Here is a 25,973-nt window from a genome sequence, read left to right as displayed (position 1 = left end):
AAACCGTTCAGAGATTTAATCAAATCACCATAATTATACCATCTTCCAGTTGAGACTTCATCATTTCACTAAACCTGTTTAGCGAAATGATAAAACTAGTTGACTTTTTGAGTTCGTTTCGTCAACTTACTGTCGTGGTTAGGGATTTTGTCAAATCCCTAAACAAATCTAGTGAAATGAAAAAGCGTTTCGCGTTTATTGGCCGATTTTGTCTTTTCACTAAACAGAGTCAGTGATTTGGTCAAATGACTGAATTTTTCTAGGGAAATGATGATATGGATTCGCCATTTTAACATCCTGCGTGATTTGATCATATCCCTTAGATATTTGTTCAAATCTCTGTTTTGATCATTTCCCTGCGACATATATAATATTTGACTTCTCGGCTACATTTCTCTTTATAAATTATGTATCTCCTGCACCAACATTTGTCTCTGTTTGACCCAATGGTTGACTGGTAGAGAATGCCTTTAGGCATTAAGTCCGCCATTTGTACATTTTCCTGTGTTTGTGCAATAAAGTTTAAATAAATAAATAAAAAGTTCTTTACATATAGATGACAGGAAAACCTATTAGAAATGTGCAGTCAAGCGTGAGTCGGACTTAATGTACGGAACCCTTGGAACGCGGGTCCGACTCGCACTTGGCCGGTTTTTATTTAACAGTTATATATGATTCGTTTGTTCATACCTTGCAGCGCAATCATCTTCTTGTGCATCTCGTAGTAGGCGGAATCCTTCTGTGCCCCTCTCGGCATGAGGCCATTGTCGGCGTCCTTCTCGGCGCGCTGGTGAAGGAACTGGGCGAATAACGTCTTCGAGAACACCAACACCTATGAAAAACTCGCATTATAGTGTATTGAGGTCGTGTGTGTGAACCAGGGATGTTGCGGATGCCGATTTTTTGACATCCGCGGATGCGGATGCGGATGCGGATTTTTAAAGGCTCACATCCGCGGATGCGGATGCGGATATCAAGATAGCACCATAAAAAACGTCAAATATTACATTTTAGTAATTTTTATTTCAAAAAACCGGCCAAGTGCGAGTCGGAATCGCGTTCCAAGGGTTCCGTACATTAAGTCCCACTCACGCTTGACTGCTCATTTCTAATAGGTTTTTTGGTTAATTACTAAATTACCTAGCAGTCTAGCACTTACGCCGATGCTAAGACGTTCCTGTACCGACCTGTTCCACATCCGCATCCGCATTAAATCCGCATCGATTTTATGCGGATGCGGATGTTGAAAATAATGCGGAAGTTCCGCGGTTGCGGATGCGGATGCGGATATTCGCAACACCCCTGGTGTGAACTTGTCATTTATTTCATATTGTATTGTCATGTACATTAGATGTTACATTGTATATGGTCAGATCATGACACCCTGTTAGGGCACACAATAGTATTATTATTCTATTCTATTCTAAGCTAGTCTATAAGGCAGCATAATAACATTAATACCATTTACTTATTAGTAATAAATTAAATTAAAAATTAAAAATAAATGACGTCAAAGCTTAAAACTAAGTCTAAGTAAATAGCGTCCACAATATATTGCCAAATGGTTATTTGTACTAACTTGTCATTGTAATGAAAGCAGGTTTATGAAATTAGTGTTCTTTTTTCGTGCCAATAGCAAGTTTGAGTGCAACTGCAACTGAAATAAGTGTTGGCAGGAAGTCGAGTCTAAATTTGAAGAACTCGGTTCGTTTTTACGAGACTCGGCGCTTAAAAAACTTAGTCTTTTTTAAGTCCTTTGTCGAGTCTTTTTTAAGAGCAACTCAAAAGGACTCGAGCCTCCGAATAAAGACTCCATCAACAATTTTTAAAGGTTTTTCTTAAACAGTAAAGAAGTTAGACATTTTTGTATGATTTGTGTATCTAAATCAGGAATTTTAGATAAACACAATGCATTTCGAAATTGTTGTAAAAAAAAATCGAGAGTTCTCTCAAAAGGCCTCAAGTCTCTACAAAAGACTCGGATCTCTAACAAGTTGAAAAGAACTCGAGTTTAGACTTAATTATAAGAGCCTAAAAACTGAATCGAGTCTTGAAGTAGAGGACTCAAAGACTCGGATCTCTAACAAGTTGAAAAGAACTTGAGTTTAGACTTAATTATAAGAGCCTAAAAACTGAATCGAGTCATGAAGTAGAGGACTCAAAGGACTTTAGTCTTAACCAACACTAACTGAAATATACTGTTTTGAATTAATAATAATTCAATTGCCATTTTTGTGTATGATGGGCCTTATGAGTATTCTAATGGTCAATCAGTGTTACTGTAACTTACTTTCTGGTAGACGTTCATTTCCTCTTTAGTGAGCGTCACGTGGCACTGGTGCGCGGTTCGCTCCGGCAGGTCCTGCAATTATAATTATTTAATTACATCTAAAATTAAAAACATAGAAATTTGAATCGAGACGAAGGTTTTAAGATCCACATGGAACCCAGTCATTAGCAAATATAAGCGAAAAGGAATATCGCATGTGGAAAGATCGAACATCGATTCGTGAGGGTATTTGACTGTATTTAAAATAAATTATTTTACCCCATGCATCAAATAAAGCACCAGAAGATTAATAGAGGAACGTAGGCAGCATTTATTTTTAGACACAATTTATATTTTAAAAACCGTATATAACAATAAAGAGTAGGTAATTTGAATTTATTATTTGTAAATAGTCACCGTTAATTAGTATTTAGTATTAAGATTATTGCCATGCCCTAACAGGGTACCATGTACCGACTTTATAATGTTGTAATACCACATCCTATCCTATGTAAACATGAACATGGACGCAATAAAGATATTATGAATTATGAATGTGACGGCACATGCTAGTGTTTCATATAATAGGGATGATGACACATGTTGAATTTTATAACAAAATCTAGTAAAATAGATAGCAAACGAGCAATTTATCACAATAATGTAAATATTAAAATAAAATATTGAAAAATTACAAAAATACAGGACCTGAAAGTTACAAAATTTAATTTTTTTTTTAACTTCCAAAAACGATAAAAGTAAGGGTACCATTCGATTCCTTACATTTCACCCAAAAAAATATTGTATAGCAACTATATACATAAACGCAATATTTCACCGACAAAAACGCAATTTTCTTGTTTTGTCCATACTACAAGATGGGCTCCCAGAGAGCTTGACGTCACGTTCCTTTACCGTTTTGTATAGGGCGTTTCGCGAGTGAAGTGCGACTGTCGGCCTTTGACTACAATTTCTGACATTTGTGTTACTTTAATGCAATGGGTCCCATATACACATTTGATCCTAAAAACAAATCCGATCAATTGATACCATAAATGAAAATTAGTCATGTAGCCTATTTCCTGGCGTCCGTTGGCTCGTTGGGTGGACGACATTCGGAAGATTGCAGGTCACTTCTGGATGAAAGTGGCTTACTCGAAGAGAGGCCTATCAGTGGCTCAGCAGTGGGCGAAAAAGGCTGATATGATGATGATGGTGATGTTGGTTTAGGGCCACCCCACATCTAGCGTCTTTCGAGCGTCGGCGTCTACAACTCTATGGCCGCTGCTCGACGCAACGTCGACGCAACTGCGCAGCGACGTCATTTTCCATAGCGCTGACCAGACGCCGGTAGACGCCGACGCTCGAAAGACGCTAGATGTGGGATGGCCCTTTGTATGGGCTGCTAGTGTCACATACACCAATTGTATTCTGTTGGTTGCTTGACATAATGATAACTCACAATATAGCCGAAATTAAACACTTTATTGATAACTAACTATAAAAGCGCGACATTATGAATGATAGTGCAAATGAGGACACGCGTGATAGGTTCTAATGCTGAACGTGTACTGACTCGTATTATATTGCTTTACGCAATTGTAAGTAATTTCGCTGAGATGGCAATGTGCGGTATGTGGACCGTACACCCTTATTGTTGAAGCTATTACCTTGAGCTGCCCCTTGGCCTGCAGCTGCACTTTGGTCCTGCGCAGCATGATGCAGCGCATGATGGTGCTCAGCCGCTCCTGCCCGCCTTGGCTTTTATTGTCGATCCATTTCTTCCACATCTATCAAACAAATGTAGATTAACAAGACTCATCAGATTTTTACAAATTTCCACAAAGAGAAGTACCGGGGTCCCGTTGGTTCCCATAAAGTTTTAATTCATAATGTATTGTTTGTCATATTATCATTAGTCATAAAACTGAAACCGTTAACATTTCAGGATTTTCGTTAGGTTATCCTATAGATAGGTTAGGTTAGGTTAGGTTTGTTTTATGGCAATCCTGAAAAGTGACGCGTTTCTGAACCAAATGAATTATGACTAACGAAAATTCGGGCAAACAATACATTATGGTTTAAAACTATTTGGGAAACAATAGAGACCCAGAAGTACCTTATGTGTATAATTGCATGAATTCTATAGTAATTTAAATTGTATCTTTCCTTATTTACTTGTAATGCATGTTAATTATAAGATGTATTTTTTTGAAAAGATGTGTCCCACCGAGTTTGTTGCCGGATGCATATTGGGATACCCTCCTCCAATTGAGGGGGATTTAAATCTTCTCGGGGGAGAGGTGTAGGGTTGGAGCCGGTGTAGCTTTATTTGATGTTCATAAAATCTTAAAGCAGGTATATATTTAGGTATATGTATATTAGTATATTATGTATGTATAAGTAAGTATATTATAGCAATAATAATATGTATATTTGAAATAGTATGTTGTACAACATAAAAAAATATGTTTAATATTAAACTGTTCGTACTTTTAATTTTTCTTGCACCTATTACTGCTTGCTCTCTCTTTGGCCCGAGGGTTAACTGGTAGAGAATGCCTTCAGGCATTAAGTTCGCCTTTTGTACATTTTTTACTGTGCAATAAAGTTTAAATAATTGCATTGTAATACGCCTACTTGAATAAACTATCTTTTATTAAAAACCGGCCAAGTGCGAGTCGGACTCGCGCACGAAGGGTTAAGGGTCTGTCACCAGGCTGTAACTCATGAACCTTGATACCTAGACAGTTGAAATTTACACAGATGATGTATTTCTGTTGCCGCTATAACAACAAATACTAAAAACAAAATAAAATGAATATTTAAGTGGGGCTCCCATACAACAAACGTGATTTTTATTGCCGTTTTTTTGTGCAATGATACAGAACGGAACCTTTCGTGCGCCGAGTTCGGCTCGCACTTGGCCGGTTTTTTAGTATTTTCTTTGAAGTCACTTTATTTACGTATACTCACGGCGAGATCATCGAACGGCGTACACCGTAGGAACTTGAGCAGCGCGAACAGGTCCAAGTCCTTAAAATAACAAATATTAGGTCACAAAGCCCGGTCTTAAAAGTTATATTCACATTACAAGAGACTAACATATGAAAACACACGTTAGCCATTGGCAAGGCGCTATACATTTAATACGTAAGATGATTTCGGCGGGGAGGGGGCCGAACATGTCTATAATGTGAATATATTTGTACCTGAGTCATGGTTGTTTTCTATGTATTTAAGTATTTGTATATTATATACATCGTTGTCTGAGTACCCACAACACAAGCTTTCTTGAGCTTACCGTGGGGCTTAGTCAATTTGTGTAAAAATGTCCTGTAATATTATTTATACTTGGTCAACCAGATCTTGACAGTAGAAAAAGGCGGCAAATTTGAAAAATGTAGGCGCGAAGGGATATCGTCCCATAGAAAATTTAAATTTCGCGCCTTTTTTTACTGACAAGATTTGGTTGACCAGCTATATGTCTTATTTTTTCTTACAAAGGGGGGGGGGGGAGGGGGGTTTTTCATAGTTCATACGGCGCGCGAGGTGGCGCTCTTGTGGTTCCTCGTCCAGGATGACTACACACTACACACTACAGTACACAGTAGACACGCACCTTGTTGTGCAGCGGCGTGCCGGTGAGCGCCCAGCGGCGGCGCGCGCGCAGGCCGCACACGGCGCGCGAGGTGGCGCTCTTGTGGTTGCGCACCATGTGTGCCTCGTCTAAGATGACGCGCCGCCACGACATGCGCATCAGGACTCCATTCTGCGATTTAACATGGTTAATTAAATGAAGATGTTTCCAACTATATCTATAACGCGATTGGTTGATGAGTTCGCATCACGCGCGCCGTTGGTCGCAACTAGTTGCGTTAGACTGCACGATTGGCTCGAATTCGTGAGTGACACCGCTGAACTAGCATCATTCTTAGTGCCCGTAAGGCCCGTCTTTATATATAAGTCAAATGGTAATTACGCCATATTCCATAGCGCCACGCCTATAAGATTTTAGGGAATGAACAGTTTAGAAATGTATGTATGTAACTTGTTTCTGACTTATCAAACACATCTCTGAAAACAAATAACGTATCCGTTGGAAACAAATTACCAATTTCGTACCTTTTCACTATCCCGCTGCAGAATGTTGTAGGTAGTCATCACAATATCGATGTGCGCGAGTCGTTGCGGCTGCGTGGCCCGCGAAGCCCCGTGATGTAAGACCGTGGTTACTCGGTGAGGGAGACAGTGCTTCTTCACCTCTCCTTCCCACTGGGTCATGAGAGATGCCGGGCATACTACCAACGTGCCGCCATTTGTTACTACAAAAAAAACATTACTTCAAATACCTACGGGACACTAATATTTTTCAAACTGGTACGATGATAGATGTCATCTCCATAACCTAAAAATGGCAAATGTTGCTGCTCGGTACATTTTAAAAAATTAATCACCGGGTCATAATTAAGTGTAACTTCAAAAAACTTCTTAATGCCTGATTACACGGGTGAATTCTACGCCCGGTTTGATTTATTGCACAGTATAAAAATTAAAATCTTGCGTTAGTCTCCTCTGAAACACAAGTTATAGGGCTCATTTAGACGGTGCGAGACACAGACAAGACATCCTCTAGACTGAGCACAGTAACGCTACCCCCTCTGCCACTATATACGGTAGTTTTACTCCATCTTCGAGTCAAAGTGTCAGAATCCCGTGCCGTGATTAGTCCGTGTCTTTGAACGGACCAATCACGGCACGGGACTCGCTCACCTCGTCCCCCGCACCCCAGTATTTTTGGCAGCATCGGTTTTATGAAATAATTGCTCTAAACTCCGTCTAGAGGATTCCTAGTCTATGGTGCGAGAACTCGCATGCGAGTTTCATTACATCGCGTTATTTGATAGGTCGGCGGAATTGTTGTAACCTCAACGGTCCGCAATGTAACTAAAATCGCATGGGAGTTCGCGCGCCGTCTACATGAGCCCATACTCACGTTTGCCCCTGGCTCTGTCTGCAGCAACATCGTCGTCGGATTCCTCCCCATCATCAGCGATCTCCCGGTCGCCCGCGATCAGGGAGATCATTGTGATGGTCTTGCCCAAACCCATGTCGTCCGCTGTGGTTAAACCAAGATTATGGTTAAACAACTACTTAACCTAAACTAGTGGCTCTGTGAGCTGTAGACCTCGCGAGCATAGCTTATTGGGACCGTGCACGATGACAGCGCCACACAGCGGTTTGATCAATCAACAATACAAAGATTTTAATTTATAAAAAAAAAACGAATTTTAAGTGAAAAAAAAAATACAAAATGTTATGTCTTACTGGGGATCGAACCCAGACTTTCTGTGTGCAAACAAAAAAAGCGATTGTTTACAAAACGCGCCATGATAATTCTTAGCTAAGCTGACGAAATTCGGCTACTCATTCTCGAGTACAAACTAAATATCTAAATACCGCCTAAACTAGAAATACAATTTTTCTGCATTATTTGCCATTTACTATGTAAATATGTCACAAAAAGAAAATACTCTTATGATATCGATACGACTATTTGGTTAAGCGCGAGGTATCACAACTCCTCCATTTTTGAAAATTTCCAAAAACGGGATCGACAAAAAAAAATATTTACTCATAGAATCTGGTCACAAAATTTCACAAGAATCGGTTGAGAATTGTGACCTGTAGAGGAGAACATCCGGACATACAAAAGCAAAATGCCCGAGTCAAAACGTAGACCTTCGCTACGCTTCGGTCAATGAGTCGTAACCTAAATGAGTTGTCTAAAGAATTTGATATTGATGTATTCAACTGTAGAATCCCTAGCGTGAGACGTAATTTAGTGCAGAGATATTTCGAGTCATTTGCGTGAGCGTGTTGTCGCCTTCTTAAATACCTACTTATGTATTATTTACATTTTTACCTTAGTCCTCATTATGTTATGTTAGTTGTTAATTAATTAGTATCTTAGTTACTTCCAAAATATCCTTATTAGATAGAATTTGTATTGGCTTTGTTCACATATGTGATTGCGATAGTGCGTAACCTTAGTAATAAGTAGTATCTGTTAGTTTAATATTATGTCACTACCTGTGAGTTCCTATAATTGGCTTCCTGTATCTACCAAAATTTCTATGTTAATGTCATAGCTGTTGGATCTCCAAATAAATAAAATAAAAATAAAATAAAATGACACTACAGTGGGATGGTCGTGACCCCAAGTAAAATGGGATAAAACGGGTTATTCCCACTAGTTCCCACCAAGTTGTTACCACGGGGCCGTCGTTAAATACAGCTTTTTTTTTTACCTTTTACCGGTGGTAACTACTGAAAAAAAATCCCAGAAGCTGGACTAGCTGGTAACAACTTGGTGGTAACTATAATTCGTTTTTTTAAGCATTAGAAAGAAGGTAAGTGATCTTGATCTTTCTGGATCACACTGATTAGCTTCATAGTTTAGCTGTTTGATTGTACCTAGTTATATTTTAATATATTGTGTAAACCAAAGATATAGATGTAAGAAATAGATATAAGTAAAAGTATTTGTACACCGAGTTCACGGTAGAATATGATGGAACTTGCATTAATTCTAATTTAAGATCACATCAATGTACCATACAAACAAATACACACAAAACAAATACAAACAAACACATACATAGGTACATTACAAACAAATACATACATTTCATTTCATTGACATGTCTTTTTATTAAAAATCACCATTGAAAAATAAGTCACAGCAAATATGTTAGAATTATAAATCATAAACGATCTTTTACATTCTTTTGCTTTCATAAGTAATATAAACTAATTTTTTAAGCCTCTTTCAATATGTTTAAATAAAAAGACACGTCAATATTGTTTACCTTCTTTCTAATGCTAAAAAAACGAACTATAGTGGGAATAACCCGATAAAACCAAGAGGAAGAAGAAACTCACCAAGGATCCCGCCGTGCGGGTTGAGTGCCTCCCGCCACCGCAGCCAAGCCAGCGCGTGTTTCTGATGCGGCATGAGTTCCGTCTTCATGGCGGCCGGCGCTGTAGCCTGTTTCTCTTCAGCTGGTCGTGTGTCTAATGCTGAGCGACAAAACCAAGAGGAAGAAGTAACTCACCAAGGATCCCGCCGTGCGGGTTGAGTGCCTCCCGCCACCGCAGCCAAGCCAGCGCGTGTTTCTGATGCGGCATGAGTTCCGTCTTCATGGCGGCCGGCGCTGTAGCCTGTTTCTCTTCAGCTGGTCGTGTGTCTAATGCTGAGCGACAAAACCAAGAGGAAGAAGTAACTCACCAAGGATCCCGCCGTGCGGGTTGAGTGCCTCCCGCCACCGCAGCCAAGCCAGCGCGTGTTTCTGATGCGGCATGAGTTCCGTCTTCATGGCGGCCGGCGCTGTAGCCTGTTTCTCTTCAGCCGGCCGTGTGTCTAATGCTGAGTGGAGGTCCCGGAGACGCTCTAGGATCAGGTTTCGCTCCGCAAAATGGGTTGACATCGCTGCAAAGGAAAAAAACTTAATCTAAATCCCGCTTGCCAAACATCATGAAATGCTCTAGGACAGTCCCTAGCCATATCAGCCAGTGTGGGCTGTTTCACCAATTATTATTCACAACGACGGGACATAATCGCGTAAAATTAAGTTTTAAATGTACCTCCGACGTTTCGAGGACAGCGTTGTCCCATTGGTAAATAATAATAAGTAAAAATCGTGAAATCAGTGTTATGTTCCACCAAGTTTTTTAACCTTTCTTTTATGTACCTCTGCTTCTACTGAGATACTTACCCTGCTTGCCAAACATCCGGGGCTGCACAGCATTGCTGGCCTTCTGCAGGTCGTCCCAGGACAGTCCCTGGTCATATCCATCCCTTGCCACATCCGCCGGTGTGGGTTGAGAAGGTTCGACCACCATATGCCATTATATCTGCCTCTAGTGAGACACTTACCCTGCTTGCCAAACATCCTGGGCTGCACGGCATTGCTGGCCTTCTGCAGGTCGTCCCAGGACAGTCCCTGGTCATATCCATCCCTTGCCACATCCGCCGGTGTGGGTTGAGAAGGTTCGACCACCATATGCCATTAATCTGCCTCTAGTGAGACACTTACCCTGCTTGCCAAACATCCTGGGCTGCACGGCATTGGTGGCCTTCTGCAGGTCGTCCCAGGACAGTCCCTGGTCATATCCATCCCTTGCCACATCCGCCGGTGTGGGTTGAGAAGGTTCGACCACCATATGCCATTAATCTGCCTCTAGTGAGACACTTACCCTGCTTGCCAAACATCCTGGGCTGCACGGCATTGCTGGCCTTCTGCAGGTCGTCCCAGGACAGTCCCTGGTCATATCCATCCCTTGCCACATCCGCCGGTGTGGGTTGACTAGGTTCGACCACCATATTGCCGACCTTATTGCCTTGTCGCCGCACGGCCGCCTCTAGTTCGGTGAGACGGGTGATGAGCTTGGAACCGCCGTCAGGGAGCGTGTTCACGTCCATGTTGTCCAGGAGGTTCTGCCAGGACAGATAATGGTTTCACTTGGGTGTATAAAATAGGGTGGATAAAAAGGCATCCAAAGGCCTGCGCGAACTGGCGGAGCGGAGCGCAGCGCAGCGCAGATCATCGAGGATTATCTACGCGCAGCGCATACTGACGAGGGAAAATCCCCTGCGATACCGTAAGTAAATAAAAAATAAAGCAATAAAACCGGTCAAGTGCGAGTCGGACTCGCGTTAAGGGTTCCGTACATTACCCAATTTTTAACAATATGTTTTTTTATTAGGGTTCCGTAGCCAAATGGCAAAAAACGGAACCCTTATAGATTCGTCATGTCTGTCTGTCCGTCTGTCTGTCCGTCCGTATGTCACAGCCACTTTTCTCCGAAACTATAAGAACTATACTGTTGAAACCTGGTAAGTAGATGTATTCTGTGAACCGCATTAAGATTTTCACACAAAAATAGAAAAAAAAACAATAAATTTTTGGGGTTCCCCATACTTCGACTGAAACTCAAAATTTTTTTTTTCATCAAACCCATACGTGTGGGATATCTATGGATAGGTCTTCAAAAATGATATTGAGGTTTCTAATATCATTTTTTTCTAAACTGAATAGTTTGCGCGAGAGACACTTCCAAAGTGGTAAAATGTGTGTGTCCCCCCCCCCTGTAACTTCTAAAATAAGAGAATGATAAAACTAAAAAAAATATATGATGTACATTACCATGTAAACTTCCACCGAAAATTGGTTTGAACGAGATCTAGTAAGTAGTTTTTTTTTATACGTCTTAAATCGCTTAAATACGGAACCCTTCATGGGCGAGTCCGACTCGCACTTGGCCGCTTTTGAAGAGTGAGTCTTTAAAAAACCCGTAGGGGTCGGATCAAAAACTAAGTAATTATGTCCGACTCACGATTGACTGCATATTTCTAATAGGTTTTCCTGACATAGGTAAAGAACTATTTTGTGTATTTTTTTTTTCAAAATTTTACCGTATGTTCAGTTCGCAACCTTTTTACTGTACTTACCTACATAGTTGTACAATGACATAATTTTGAATTTTGTATTTAAATAGAATTGTGTCAAGCAGAATTTTCACTCACATCTGTCACAAAATAAAAATGGGTCGATCTTTGATATAATTTTCGAAATTTTATTTATTTACGATATTACACGAGGAAATACACCAATTTTATTCATGGTCCTTATCGCAACCGGATATAAAGGGAAGTGCAGTGTTTTTAAGTTTCAATCTAAGAAGATAAACTGTGAGTACATTCAAGTTAATTATTAGTGTCGCACATCGAGTTTCAAATTATCAATTACGGATTTAAAAGTGTTTATATTAGCAACAATAACCAAAAACTATTTTCGACAAAATTTACAAAAGGGGAAATCGTATACGTTTCGTACCCCCCGGAAAAATGAAAAAGGGGAAATGTGACCAGTTTCGTACACCTTCAACAAAAGTATTGGAGACATGATACCCTTTTGTTTCAAAACATTATTTACGACTAAATTATAAATTTTCAACGGACTTTGGACATTTTTACGTTCATCCATCTCTGGATTTTGAATTTTTTTTTAACTCTTCAACTTGTAATTTCAATTCATTATTGTCAATATGGACGCGGAAATATCATTGCTTGTTGACGTTTCTGTACGCATCGCGAAAGGACATACTAACTTCAGAAAGTCACCCAAGGAGCGTGTGACAGTTTCATATGTAGAATCGCGACTAGAGAATTTGGAATCACTGTGGGAAAAGTTTTCTTCAGGACATGACGAATTGGTTAAAGCCTATGCAGCGCCAGACATACAAAAATCTATATATGGAACAGAAACAGTATACGATGTAACTGAGGAAAATTACTTGGATTATAAATGCGCACTGAAAGATGCACTTACCAGATTGAAACCAAATCCAAGTAACTCCGATACTTCGGTGCACATGTCAAAAGCTACAACTTCAAAGACCAGTCATGTCAGGCTACCAAAGATTACCATTCCAACATTTTCTGGACTGTATACAGAATGGATGAGTTTCAGGGATCTATTTGTATCACTCATTCACGACAATAATGAAATTGATGATGTACAGAAATTACATTACTTGAAGGGACATCTCAAGGGAGAAGCTGAACAATTGTTACGACATATACCCATAACTAATGATAGTTACGAGCAATGCTGGACTCTTTTGAAAAGCCGATACAACAATAAACAGTATTTAGTTAATAGCATTTTTCAGCGGTTTTTCGGTCAAAAAAGCATTTCAACCGAGTCCTCCAGTGCAATCAAGCAATTACTAGATGTCACAACAGAAACATTAAATGCCTTGAAAGGGTTAGGTATTGACACTGGTACATGGGATGTCATGATAATTTATATTGTTAGCCAGAGATTAGATTCTGAGAGTAGGAAGCAATGGGAGTCTAAGGTCAGCGAATTGGTATCAAGTTCAGATAATTTGCCAACAATTAAACAATTCAAAGAGTTTTTGGAAACAAAATACCATTCGTTGGAGTTCTTAGATTCAAAATCAAACACTTTTCAGAAACAGCGCACTTTTAATTCTCACAGTAATCAAATAAATAAATCAAACTCGATTAACATGTTATATGTAGCTCAGACAACTTGTGCTTTATGCAAACAAGATCACCATATTAGGAGTTGTAAGGATTTTATTAACAGGGATCTTGACAGCAAGCGTAACTTTGTCCAAGACCAAAGGTTGTGTTATAATTGTTTGGGCAACAATCACTCAGTAAAACACTGCAAAAGCACCACCTCGTGTCAAATATGTAACAAAAGGCATCATTCATTATTACACCAAAAGAGCGAATCGCACACTACTGTGGCGAATCATTCCATTAGTGATCAAACTTCACCAGTTGTGAGTCAAATCAAGTCACCTATCAATGCTTCATCATCGGATGAGCATCCATCAACGTCGGCACACATCACCAACCATTTTGTGAAGGGTATAGCACCTCGAAAGCTATTGGCAACAGCTGTAGTATCAGCTCATTCACAAAATGGCGGGGAATATCAACTCTTGCGAGCTCTTATAGATCAAGGGTCGGAAGAGTCCTTTATTGCAAGGTCAGCAGTTCAATTACTTGGATTAAAAACCACACCAACCAGGGCAGATACATCAGGTTTGGGAGGTGAACAGGGCCCTTCAACAAGGTCCATAGTGGAGATATCAATCAGTTCACGTCTCAATCCAGGTTGCGTGTTTCGTGTTTCAGCGTATGTCCTCGACAAAGTGACGAGAGACTTACCTTCAACTGCTGTATCAATCACCTCATGGCCGGAGTTAGAACTAGTAACTTTAGCTGACCCGGAATATCACACTTCGAATAAGATAGATATCTTATTAGGGGCGGAGGTTTATGCTAGGATTATTCAAGATGGTATTATCAAATGTCCCTCGGGGTCTTTAGCGGCACAAAATACAACCCTGGGATGGATATTATTTGGGGCGGTCAAGTCGGATCAAAACACAAATATTAAGGTTACAACATTGCACACACATGTAGAGCCTGTAGAAGAATTGCTCAAGTCCTTTTGGGAGGTTGAAGCAGAGCCGTCCAACAAACAGAAGATTTTGTCAATCGAAGAGCAGCGGTGTGAAGATATCTTCCATTCAACCACCACACGAGATGAAGAGGGACGATATGTTGTCAAACTTCCATTTCGAGATAGTGAACCAGCCTGCGCAGATGGTCATTCGCGGGATATTGCATTGAAGAGATTCCACTATCTTGAGAAGAAGATGCAGAACGATGAGCGTCTGAAACAGGAATACAAGAAAGTATTTGATGAATACTTAGAGTTAAATCACATGAAGGAAATTCATGACAACAAAGCAAAGGGTTGTTACATACCATATCACGCTGTCATACGCGAAGACAGACAGACAACCAAATTTCGGGCTGTCTTTGATGCGTCATGCAAAGGTACGAACGGCGTATCTTTAAACGACGATTTAATGGTAGGCCCTAGATTGCAACCAGAGTTGCGTCATATAATAATGCGTTGGCGTATGTACCCAATCTGCTTCATTGCAGATATAGTTAAAATGTACCGCCAAATAAAGGTTGATGACGAAGACTCAGAATTCCAGCGTATTTTGTGGCGTGAAACACCGGAAGAGAACATCAAAGAATATAAGATGCTTCGTGTTACATTTGGAACTTCTTCAGCTCCTAATCTGTAAAAAGCTTGATACAAGTGGCAAAAGATGAAGGGCAAGACTTCCCTCTAGCAGCTGAAAGAGTAAAACATGAATTTTATATGGATGATTTGATGTCGGGTTGCGAGAGCGAAGAAGAAGCAATCGAAATATACAAGCAAATGAATGAATTGCTAAAAAGGGGCGGTTTCGAATTGCAAAAATGGGCTAGCAACAGTGAAGCAATGTTGAAGCAAATACAACAAGGGAGTTTAGGAAAGCAAGATGAAAAGAAGATAGAAGTCAAATTAGAAGCTACTAACAAGATATTGGGACTTACCTGGAGTCGTACTTCCGATGAGTTTGTGTACGCAGTTCAGTTGCCTCCGATGTCTGCACCTGTAACAAAAAGAAAAGTTATCTCGGATATTTCAAAGTTGTATGATCCACAAGGCTGGATAGCACCGAGTATAATCAAAGCAAAGATTTTCATTCAGAAGTTATGGCTTGCGGGTATTGGCTGGGACGAAGAATTACCACAACCGCTATTGCAAGAATGGACAAAGTATAGGGAAGATCTTTCTGACCTGACACAATTTCGGTTGAAGCGCTGGGTATACTACAAAGCAGACACAAAGTTAGTGGAACTCCATGGCTTCTGTGATGCTTCAAATTCTGCATTTGCTGCAGTTATATACTTGCGAGTGATAGATGCAAGAGGAGAAGTTCACGTCAGTTTGATTACAGCAAAAACAAGAGTTTCCCCAATCAAACAACTTAGTCTTCCAAGATTGGAATTATCAGGTGCTGTTCTGCTAGCAAAGCTACTTATTGAAGTGTCGGGTGTTTTGAATATACCGAAATCAAATATACACGCGTGGACTGACTCTGAGATAGTGCTTGCGTGGTTGAGCAGTCATCCTAGTCGTTGGAAAACATTCATCGGGAATAGGTGTTCAGAGATACTGACGGTCACAGACCGTAACCAATGGTCACATGTCAAATCTGAACATAATCCAGCAGATTGTGCATCACGGGGCATTCGAGCCTCTGAATTAATTGGATTGGAGCTCTGGTTAAGAGGACCTTCTTGGTTGAATGAAAAGGTTATTCAATATTCTAATCCTAAGGAATTGGAGACCAATTTAGAAGAAAGAAAAGTAAAAACTCACCTCACTACTTCAGTAGGAGATCACGGCGAAGTTGACGACATCTGGGCGAAATTCTCATCGTTGACGAAACTGCTGAGAGTCATAGCATATTGCCGCAGATTCCTGTGTAAGGAGAAACCAAAACATCAGTACCTCCTAAAGAAAGAAATTGATGATGCGTTGATAATAATGATAAAAAAGTGTCAACTTCAAGCATTCTTTGAGGAGTGGAAGGATATTAAGCAAGGAAAACCAGTAAGCAAGAAAAGTGTACTTACCACTCTGAATCCACAGCTGGACGACTCGGAATTACTCCGAGTTGGTGGGCGGCTGCATTACGCTGAATTAGATGAAGACCAAAAGCATCCCATTATTTTACCAAAGCAATCGCTATTGACGACTCTCGTTATACGAAATGCACACAAGGTTACACTGCACGGAGCGCCACAGCTGATGATAAACATCATTCGGGAGAAATATTATATCTTTGGTCTTAAGTCAATAGTTAAATTATATTGCAGGAAATGTGTCACATGCATTAGATATGCAGCAACAAACAAACCTCAACTGATGGGGCAATTACCTTCACCGAGAGTGAACATAAGTAGAGCGTTTCTTCATTCAGGTGTTGATTACGCAGGCCCAATAAACATACGGGTATCAAAAGGTCGAGGTAATAAATCCTATAAAGGATACATATGTCTATTCGTATGTATGGCCACTCGTGCTATACATTTAGAAGCAGTGAGCGATTTGACTTCACAGGCCTTTTTGGCTGCATTCAAGCGGTTCGTGTCACGTCGAGGTCATTGCAGCGAATTATACAGTGACAATGGGACAAATTTTGTGGGAGCAGCCAGAGAGTTGAAAGAATTGTTCGATGAAGAAAAATCAAGATTTCTACCAGAGATCGCAGATTGGTTGGCTACAAACGGAACACAGTGGCACTTTATTCCACCACAAGCACCCAATTTCGGAGGTCTTTGGGAAGCCGGTGTCCGGTCCTGTAAATTTCATCTGAAGCGAATTATTGGCAACTCAACACTGACGTTTGAAGAGATAACTACCGTGCTTGCGCAGATTGAAGCCTGTCTAAATTCAAGACCAATGACATGTATCCAAGATCAAGGTGATCCCATGCCCTTAACACCCGGACATTTTCTTGTGGGAGAACCTTTATTAGCTGTTCCAGATCATAACTACGAACATTCGCCAGTTAGTTCATTGAGAAGATGGCAACTTTTACAACGAATGTTACAGGACTTTTGGCGGCGTTGGTCGCAAGAATATCTTACACGTTTCATGCAAAGATATAAGTGGACACAGGTTGTACCTGAACCAAAGGTTGGAGATGTTGTTCTAGTAAAGGAGCTTGATTTGCCTCCAGCTCGGTGGTTGTTAGGTCAAATTGTTGAAAAACACCCTGGAGTGGACAACGTTACGCGGGTTGTTACGTTGCGCTATAAAAATTCTTTGATTAAACGACCAGTGTCTAAACTTTGTGTCTTACCTTTAGCAGATTAATTGTTTGTTTCAATATATTGTATTATTATTTTCAACTATTCATAACACAATTTGGTGTTATTTAATGTTTTATTGGTTTCATGTAATGAATGACTTTGCTTAAAACAGATTTTATGATTGTTATGTTTTCAAGTTGAAGGAACTGTTTATGTTGTGTGAACCTTATGAGAGCTATCGAAAGAATTACATGAGAGTTATTATCATGATGATCATAATTTACTTGTTGTGTTTAGTTTAATATCAGCATATGTTGCATTGTACTAAAAGTTAGTTAAGAACAGTCGTTCTTGGTGGGCGGCATGTTCAGTTCGCAACCTTTTTACTGTACTTACCTACATAGTTGTACAATGACATAATTTTGAATTTTGTATTTAAATAGAATTGTGTCAAGCAGAATTTTCACTCACATCTGTCACAAAATAAAAATGGGTCGATCTTTGATATAATTTTCGAAATTTTATTTATTTACGATATTACACGAGGAAATACACCAATTTTATTCACCGTACATTACCCAATTTTTAACAATATGTTTTTTTTATGAAGAGTGAGTCTTTAAAAAACCCGTAGGGGTCGGATCAAAAACTAAGTAATTATGTCCGACTCACGATTGATTGCATATTTCTAATAGGTTTTCCTGACATACGAGGGGCGTTCAAAATATTCTCGGTATTGATATCTTACGACCTCTTCTAAAATTTCTTTCGTTACTGGCCGCTAAGGTTTATTCATTGACATTAAAAAAAAGTATAATTCGAACCGAGATAGTCTTTTGTTTTTCTGCAATTGCTGAACAAACATGAACATCCTGTGCGAATTGACAATGTTAACTAAATTAGAACATCGATGCGTGATAAAATTCTTGACAAAACAGGGTAAAAATCAAAAAACCATAAAAGAGGAAATGGATTGTGTTTACCGTGAGTCTGCTCCTTCTTTATCTACCATTCAAAAGTGGTCAAGCGAGTTTAAACGCGGAAGGGAGAGTATTGAAGATGACCCTAGACCTGGCCGGCCTGTAGTAGCTACTTCACAAGAAAATATTGATAAAGTGGAAAAACTTATATTGGAAGATGGTCGAGTGAAGGTAAAATCTATAGCACAAGTAACCAATCTCTCTATTGGTACCGTACATGATATTATACATGACCATCTTAATATGTCAAAAGTAAGTGCAAGATGGGTTCCGCGAATGCTGACTCGGCTTCAAAAAGACATGCCTGTAGCTTGTTGTTCCGATTTTATTGACCTGTGCGGTGAAAATCCTGATGAGGTGCTGTAAAGAATAGTTACTGGAGATGAAACCTGGGTTCATCATTATGACCCAGAGAGTAAACAAGAGTCCATGCAGTGGCACATTAAGGGTTCAGCTCATCCCAAGAAGTTGAAGGTCATCCCTTTAGCTGGCAAGGTCATGGCCACGATATTTTGGGATTGTGAAGGAGTATTACTAATCGATTATAAAGAAAAAGGTGTAAATATCACAGGACAGTACTACGCTAACATTCTACGTCAATTAAAGGATGTAATTAAAGAAAAGAGGCGAGGAAAGTTAACCAAAGGTATTCTGCTTCTGCATGACAACGCCCCCGTCCATACTGCTCATATTGCCAAGGCAGCTATTGTTGAACGTGGGTTTAAAACTGTTACTCACCCACCGTATAGTCCGGACTTAGCCCCCAGCGACTTCTTTTTGCTCCCCAATCTTAAAAAGGATCTGCGTGGAAATAAATTTTCTGACGATGAAGCATTGAAGGCGGCAGTGGAGGAGCATTTTTACACGAAAGATAAAAAATATTTTTACGAGGGATTAAAAAAAATAATTGATCGATCTTTTAAGTGTATGAACATAGGGGGGGAGTATATTGAAAAATAAAAATATCAAACTTTTCGTACTTGTTTGTTTTCATTCTCATACCGAGAATATTTTGAATACCCCTCGTAGGTAAAGAACTATTTTGTGTATTTTTTTTTCAAAATTTTAGACACAATAGTTTCGGAGATAAAGACCAGGGATGTTGCGGATGCAGATTTTTTGACATCCGCGGATGCGGATGCGGATGCGGATTTTTAAAGGCTCACATCCGCGGATGCGGATGCGGATGCGGATGTCAAGATAGTACCATAAAAAACGTCAAATATTACATTTTAGTAATTTTTATTTCAAAAACCGGCCAAGTGCGAGTCGGAGTCGCGTTCCAAGGGTTCCGTACATTAAGTCCCACTCACGCTTGACTGCTCATTTTTAATAGGTTTTTTTGGTTAATTAATAAATTACCTAGCAGTCTAGCACTTACGCCGATGCTAAGACGTTCCTGTACCGACCTGTTCCACATCCGCATCCGCATTAAATCCGCATCGATTTTATGCGGATGCGGATGTTGAAAATAATGCGGAAGTTCCGCGGTTGCGGATGCGGATGCGGATATTCGCAACATCCCTGATAAAGACAGACAGACGCACGAGTGATCCCATAAGGGTTCCGTTTATTTCCTTCTGAGGCACGGAACCCTAAAAAAGCACAAAACTTAATGTTGTTTATGAAGTTAACTTCATAAATATATATTTTTTAATTTATTTGGAACATTTGTGTGTGCAGCCTTTTACAATTAAGTAGACCCCGTTATCTTGGTCATTCGACGAAGCCGTGTAGACAGCGCAATCGCAATAAGTACAAACATTGCAAGTGACGTATCAGCTCAAAACAGTGGCAGAGAGAACAGAATGGCGATTACTCCACCGACAAGAGCCAGGCTCTTAAAATTGTGATGAGGTGATGATGATGATTGCAAGTTAAATAAAACCTAGTAATAATATAACATACCCTGATGTTTTGCAAGTCCCCTTGCATGCCATTGAGCTTGCTAAGTTCGTTGTCGAGCTGATGTTTCTGCACGTACTCCACTTGGTTTGGGTAGCTGGGCGGAGGCAGGTACTGGTGCATGGTGTTGTCGCGCTTGCCTGGCTTCGGCTTTGGAGAAGTTTTTGACTTCGGGGAAGTTTTGACGGTGGCCTTTGGGGCGGATAACTGGAAGCAATATTACCGATGAAATTGTGTAAAAAATTTGGCCTAAGTCGTAGTCGCTCGGTCGGGTGCCCAGAAGGCTGGCCGCATTGTCCCACTAAAGTCTATTTTTTTATTCGGTAGACTGAAATGACAGTTAATAGTATGAACATGAAATGTCATTTCATACTATTAACTGTCATATCAGTCTACCGAATAAAAAAATAGACTTTAGATGGCAATGCTGATCCGCTGGGCAAAATATTGGCCATCCCGATGGTCACCAGAAACCTCTATAATAAAGGCGCTTAGACAGCTCCTTATAGAGGCTACGCGCGCTAGGTCCCCACGGCCCCAGGGTTTCCACCCCAAACGCCGCAAATATGTAGCTACTACCTAGTGTCGTATATTTACGACGTTTGAGGCTTTCGGCTGAGGATGCGGCCGCACCAGCGCCAACTTTGGTGCTTGGAATATGGGACGGCGCTAGGGTATCTAACTATCTACGCAGGTAGCGTCCCAGACAAGTGGCTAATTGTGTATATTTTTTGGCAACTATAGATAGACAATGAGTTAAGAGGAAAGGGGGTGGCCGTTTCTCCGTGCAAACGTAGTCCCCATTTTCCTCTCTGGATATTGACAATTTGACATAATGGAAAATATTTTTACAAAATTGAATGTACGAGGGGTGTTCAAAATATTCTCGGTATGAGAATGAAAACAAACAAGTACGAAAAGTTTGATATTTTTATTTTTCAATATACTCCCCCCCTATGTTCATACACTTAAAAGATCGATCAATTTTTTTTTTAATCCCTCGTAAAAATATTTTTTATCTTTCGTGTAATCATGCTCCTCCACTGCCGCCTTCAATGCTTCATCGTCAGAAAATTTATTTCCACGCAGATCCTTTTTAAGATTGGGGAGCAAAAAGAAGTCGCTGGGGGCTAAGTCCGGACTATACGGTAGGTGAGTAACAGTTTTAAACCCACATTCAACAATAGCTGCCTTGGCAATATGAGCAGTATGGACGGGGGCGTTGTCATGCAGAAGCAGAATACCTTTGGTTAACTTTCCTCGCCTCTTTTCTTTAATTACATCCTTTAATTGACGTAGAATGTTAGCGTAGTACTGTCCTGTGATATTTACACCTTTTTCTTTATAATCGATTAGTAATACTCCTTCACAATCCCAAAATATCGTGGCCATGACCTTGCCAGCTGAAGGGATGACCTTGATCTTCTTGGGATGAGCTGAACCCTTAATGTGCCACTGCATGGACTCTTGTTTACTCTCTGGATCATAATGATGAACCCAGGTTTCATCTCCAGTAACTATTCTTTGCAGCACCTCATCAGGATTTTCACCGCACAGGTCAATAAAATCGGAACAACAAGCTACACGCATGTCTTTTTGAAGCCGAGTCAGCATTCGCGGAACCCATCTTGCACTTACTTTTGACATATTAAGATGGTCATGTATAATATCATGTACGGTACCAATAGAGAGATTGGTTACTTGTGCTATAGATTTTACCTTCACTCGACCATCTTCCAATATAAGTTTTTCCACTTTATCAATATTTTCTTGTGAAGTAGCTACTACAGGCCGGCCAGGTCTAGGGTCATCTTCAATACTCTCCCTTCCGCGTTTAAACTCGCTTGACCACTTTTGAATGGTAGATAAAGAAGGAGCAGACTCACGGTAAACACAATCCATTTCCTCTTTTATGGTTTTTTGATTTTTACCCTGTTTTGTCAAGAATTTTATCACGCATCGATGTTCTAATTTAGTTAACATTGTCAATTCGCACATGATGTTCATGTTTGTTCAGCAATTGCAGAAAAACAAAAGACTATCTCGGTTCGAATTATACTTTTTTTTAATGTCAATGAATAAACCTTAGCGGCCAGTAACGAAAGAAATTTTAGAAGAGGTCGTAAGATATCAATACCGAGAATATTTTGAACGCCCCTCGTATATAGCTACACGCCTACGTTTGACTTTTTTTTTCGATTTTTTGACTAGTTGTAAAAATTAGCAGCGAAAAACAGATATGTATCATACAAATTTTGAAATGCTCCTAACTGTAGGTTAGCTATCGCTGTGGTTGATATACAATGAATTGTGTCAAAATATTTTCAATAATGTTGATATTCTGAGAGGAAAATGAGGACTACGTTTATATGAAAAGGCGAAATCGCGCGGGTCCTCCACTCTCATCTTAAGCTATTAGCTTAGTTATAGCTTGTAGTCTATAGACTACAGTATTTTTTCTCGGGAGGTGGTAATTAAGTTAGCTAAGCGGATATCCTAAATATTCGGTCATCCCAATTCGTAATATTCGGAATCTGAAAATAGATTAATATCGCAAACCCTTGTAGCAATTATACATGTGATATAAGAGTTAATATATCTGGGAGACTTGCTCGGAAAACATATAAAAACTCAAAAATGCGCGTTTTCCCAGAAATAAGACCTATTAGCTAGATCGATTTTTCTGCCCCGAAAACCCATTGAAATTTATTGAAAACGTTAGAGCCGTTTCCGAAATCCCCTAAATATATATATAAACAAGCAGTTCGATTAATTTAATCGAATATTACGCAAATCACTAAAAAGTTCGAGATCAATCGGAAGTCTCAATACGTGAAAATTAGCTAAAAAGTAAAAACAAAAATTACCGTGTCCGGAGATTTCCTAGGCATCGTATCTTATTCACACTATAACGTCAACATAAATAGACTTGAATAAATATATTGATGTCACAGGATTAACACTAAATAAAAATTAAATTAATATTATAAATTAGAAGTTCGCCACGTTATCACATTCGCTTTTTATCCGTTACTAATTTTCGGACTACCTTCCATTTTAAGACGGCTTTTTAGTTGAGCAAAAACTATCTACCCTCTAATCTAAATGATATTCAAAGGAGTTTTTCAATAGCAGGTTTAACACTTGGGTGCACTCATCAGTTTAAATGCGAAAATATTCCAAATGGCAGCATACAGCATACTCGTAGTAGGTAATATACAATGTAGGTAATACATAGTTATTGTGGAAAGTAAAGGACCTATGGAAATCTAGTTATATTAATATTGGTAAAATTCTGGTACAGATTTTGAAATTTTTCATTTGTATGTTGTGGTATTAACTGTGTGTGAAGTGCGCGTGGGAAAACTTAAATTTCATAAGCTAATATTTTTTTATGACCCATCTTATATTTTGTAAAAAAAATACTTAAGGTGCGTTTAAGTTGCGTTAATAGGGTATTACTGCAATATTCTGCCGCCAGAGTGCAGCACTAGCACCCATCGTAAACATTCGTAAACCATAGAGTAACTTATACATACTGTGCCTTAAACCGTTTTTTGACAAGTTGTCACAGTGACACAGTTGTGTCAGCAACGCGAAATCGAAACTCAGCTTTCTGCGTCTTTATCGCTCGAATATGCAAGAGTCATAGAGAGGTTAGATAACAAAATTTCGATTCTCTCGTTTGTGGAAGTGGCGCCCCCTACGCAGAGTTTCCCGTAAAAAACTTATTAAAAAACTTTTTATACATTAATCCTAACAGTACTTACTAGAGATGCAACGGATAGTAGTTTGGCCGGATACCGGATATCCGGCCTGGACACTGGCCGAATATCCGGTATCCGGCCGCCGGGTATTTGGCCGGCGGTACTATACCTATATTTTGAGTTTTCCAGTTGCGCGTCGTGCAGGTTTCGACCTGTTTCGTAGTGAACGTTCGCGCGGACACATTTCTAGGATCGTAACGAGTTTTATCATGTCATTACGTACCTGTCACAATTTGCCTTTGATGGATTTCCAATATTAAAGACAAATAACTCGTTTTTTTAATGATCATCAAACTTAATTAAAATTGTTTTATTAAAGAAAATATTAAGTTAATATTGTATTAAAAGAATATACTGATTCGATTATGACCGTGACTGTTTTTTAGATTCCATTTTTTACCCCAAAATGTGTTAATTTTACTATCCGGTATCCGGCCGGATAGTAGGTCACTATCCGGTATCCGGCCGGATACTAAAATAGTGGCCGGATAGGCCGGATACCGGATAGTAACCGGATATCCGGTGCATCTCTAGTACTTACCTCATCGTCCTCATCACTGCTCAGCATGATGACCTCAGGCACGGACTCGATCACAGCCACATCTTCATCTTCACCAACATTCACCTTCCCCGCTCTCCCCGCTTCCTCCACAACTGTCACTTCACCGTCATAGTAAGTATTCCTAATTTTTGGTTTCGCCATTTTACTTTTACTTTTTGGTTTCTCAAAACCATCGTCAACCACTGTAACTTCTCCGTCGTAATAAGTATTATCATCAATTTCTGGTAAATTTTTAAATTTTTTGTCTTTAAGTGTATTTTTGGGTAATTTTGGGGAATTGTTAAAATCTGCAGTGACATCACGCAAAGGGCTCTGTATTGGTGAGCAGGTTAACACGGAATCATCATTTTTGTCTGAATCGTCTGACGTCTTTACTGGTGTCAAAGGTTTCGGTGTTCTTGGCTTATGCGGTGTCCGGGTGGTTATATTAACTTCTGGTAAATCGGAGTCACTGTCTTGAAGATCTTCTTCAGGAGGTGCGGAGTCCATTTCTGAATGATCATTATTATCTTGTAAGGAGTCTCTTACTGGAGTCAACGGTTTTGGTTTTGCCTTGTGTGGTGTCCGAGTGGTTCTGTCGACTTCTGGTAAATCTGAGTTGCTGTCAAGACCGGCTTCTTCTAGAGGTGACAGGTTCATTCCTGTGGCTCGGCGGGTGGATTCAGCCAGAGGTATTCTGGTTGTTGGGATATCAGCGGGTAGGTCGTTCAAGCTTTCTGTAGAGTCTCCGATGCTACGTTTTACGCTCTGGAATACAGTGGTCAGTATTAGTACATTACAATACAAGTGCGAAAAGTAGGAAATTCGCAATGAGTAGCGATAATATGAAACACGACCGAAGGAAGTGTTTTAAATTTATATTGTAATGTTTAGATAGTTTTTTCTTCTCTGATATTTTTCACTGTAGCTATAATACCTATGGTGTTAATTAGTTTGTAATACTTCCGCTAAATTGTAAAACATGCTGTGTACACTTGTTTTGGATCTCGTGCTAGATTTAAGCCATAATGTACAATTGTATTACCCATGATATTGTACGATGTCTGTTTAGTGTACCTAATAAAGTAAAAAAAAAAAAAAAAAATAAAAAAAAAAAATAGACACGAGTTGCGAATTACCTTTTAGCACGTGTATTGTACAACGTTTTACAGTAATGTCCCTTTAAATTTTCGACATGTGCACCTATTGCGAGCAGTTACCGCACTAGGGCGGA

At 39.7% G+C, this 25,973-nt stretch overlaps 1 protein-coding gene across 1 annotated transcript in view; it reads right to left on the bottom strand.

Annotated features, from left to right (window-relative positions):
• Nucleotides 1–25,973, bottom strand: part of LOC134656099 (transcription termination factor 2) — a 41,316-nt gene that overhangs the window by 11,425 nt on the left and 3,918 nt on the right. The window contains exons 6-16 of the mRNA XM_063511616.1: nt 24,740–25,507; nt 20,435–20,638; nt 10,529–10,769; nt 9,561–9,761; nt 7,266–7,388; nt 6,395–6,594; nt 5,892–6,041; nt 5,246–5,305; nt 3,940–4,059; nt 2,291–2,362; nt 691–832 (exon numbers count right to left, since the gene is read on the bottom strand). Of these exons, the coding sequence (XP_063367686.1) occupies nt 691–832; nt 2,291–2,362; nt 3,940–4,059; nt 5,246–5,305; nt 5,892–6,041; nt 6,395–6,594; nt 7,266–7,388; nt 9,561–9,761; nt 10,529–10,769; nt 20,435–20,638; nt 24,740–25,507 (2,281 nt within the window). The remainder of the gene's footprint in view (nt 1–690; nt 833–2,290; nt 2,363–3,939; nt 4,060–5,245; nt 5,306–5,891; nt 6,042–6,394; nt 6,595–7,265; nt 7,389–9,560; nt 9,762–10,528; nt 10,770–20,434; nt 20,639–24,739; nt 25,508–25,973) is intronic.

Source organism: Cydia amplana, chromosome 17, assembly GCF_948474715.1.
Source record: "Cydia amplana chromosome 17, ilCydAmpl1.1, whole genome shotgun sequence".
Classification (NCBI taxonomy): domain Eukaryota; kingdom Metazoa; phylum Arthropoda; class Insecta; order Lepidoptera; family Tortricidae; genus Cydia; species Cydia amplana.
This window is presented reverse-complemented; position numbering and strand designations above follow the sequence as displayed.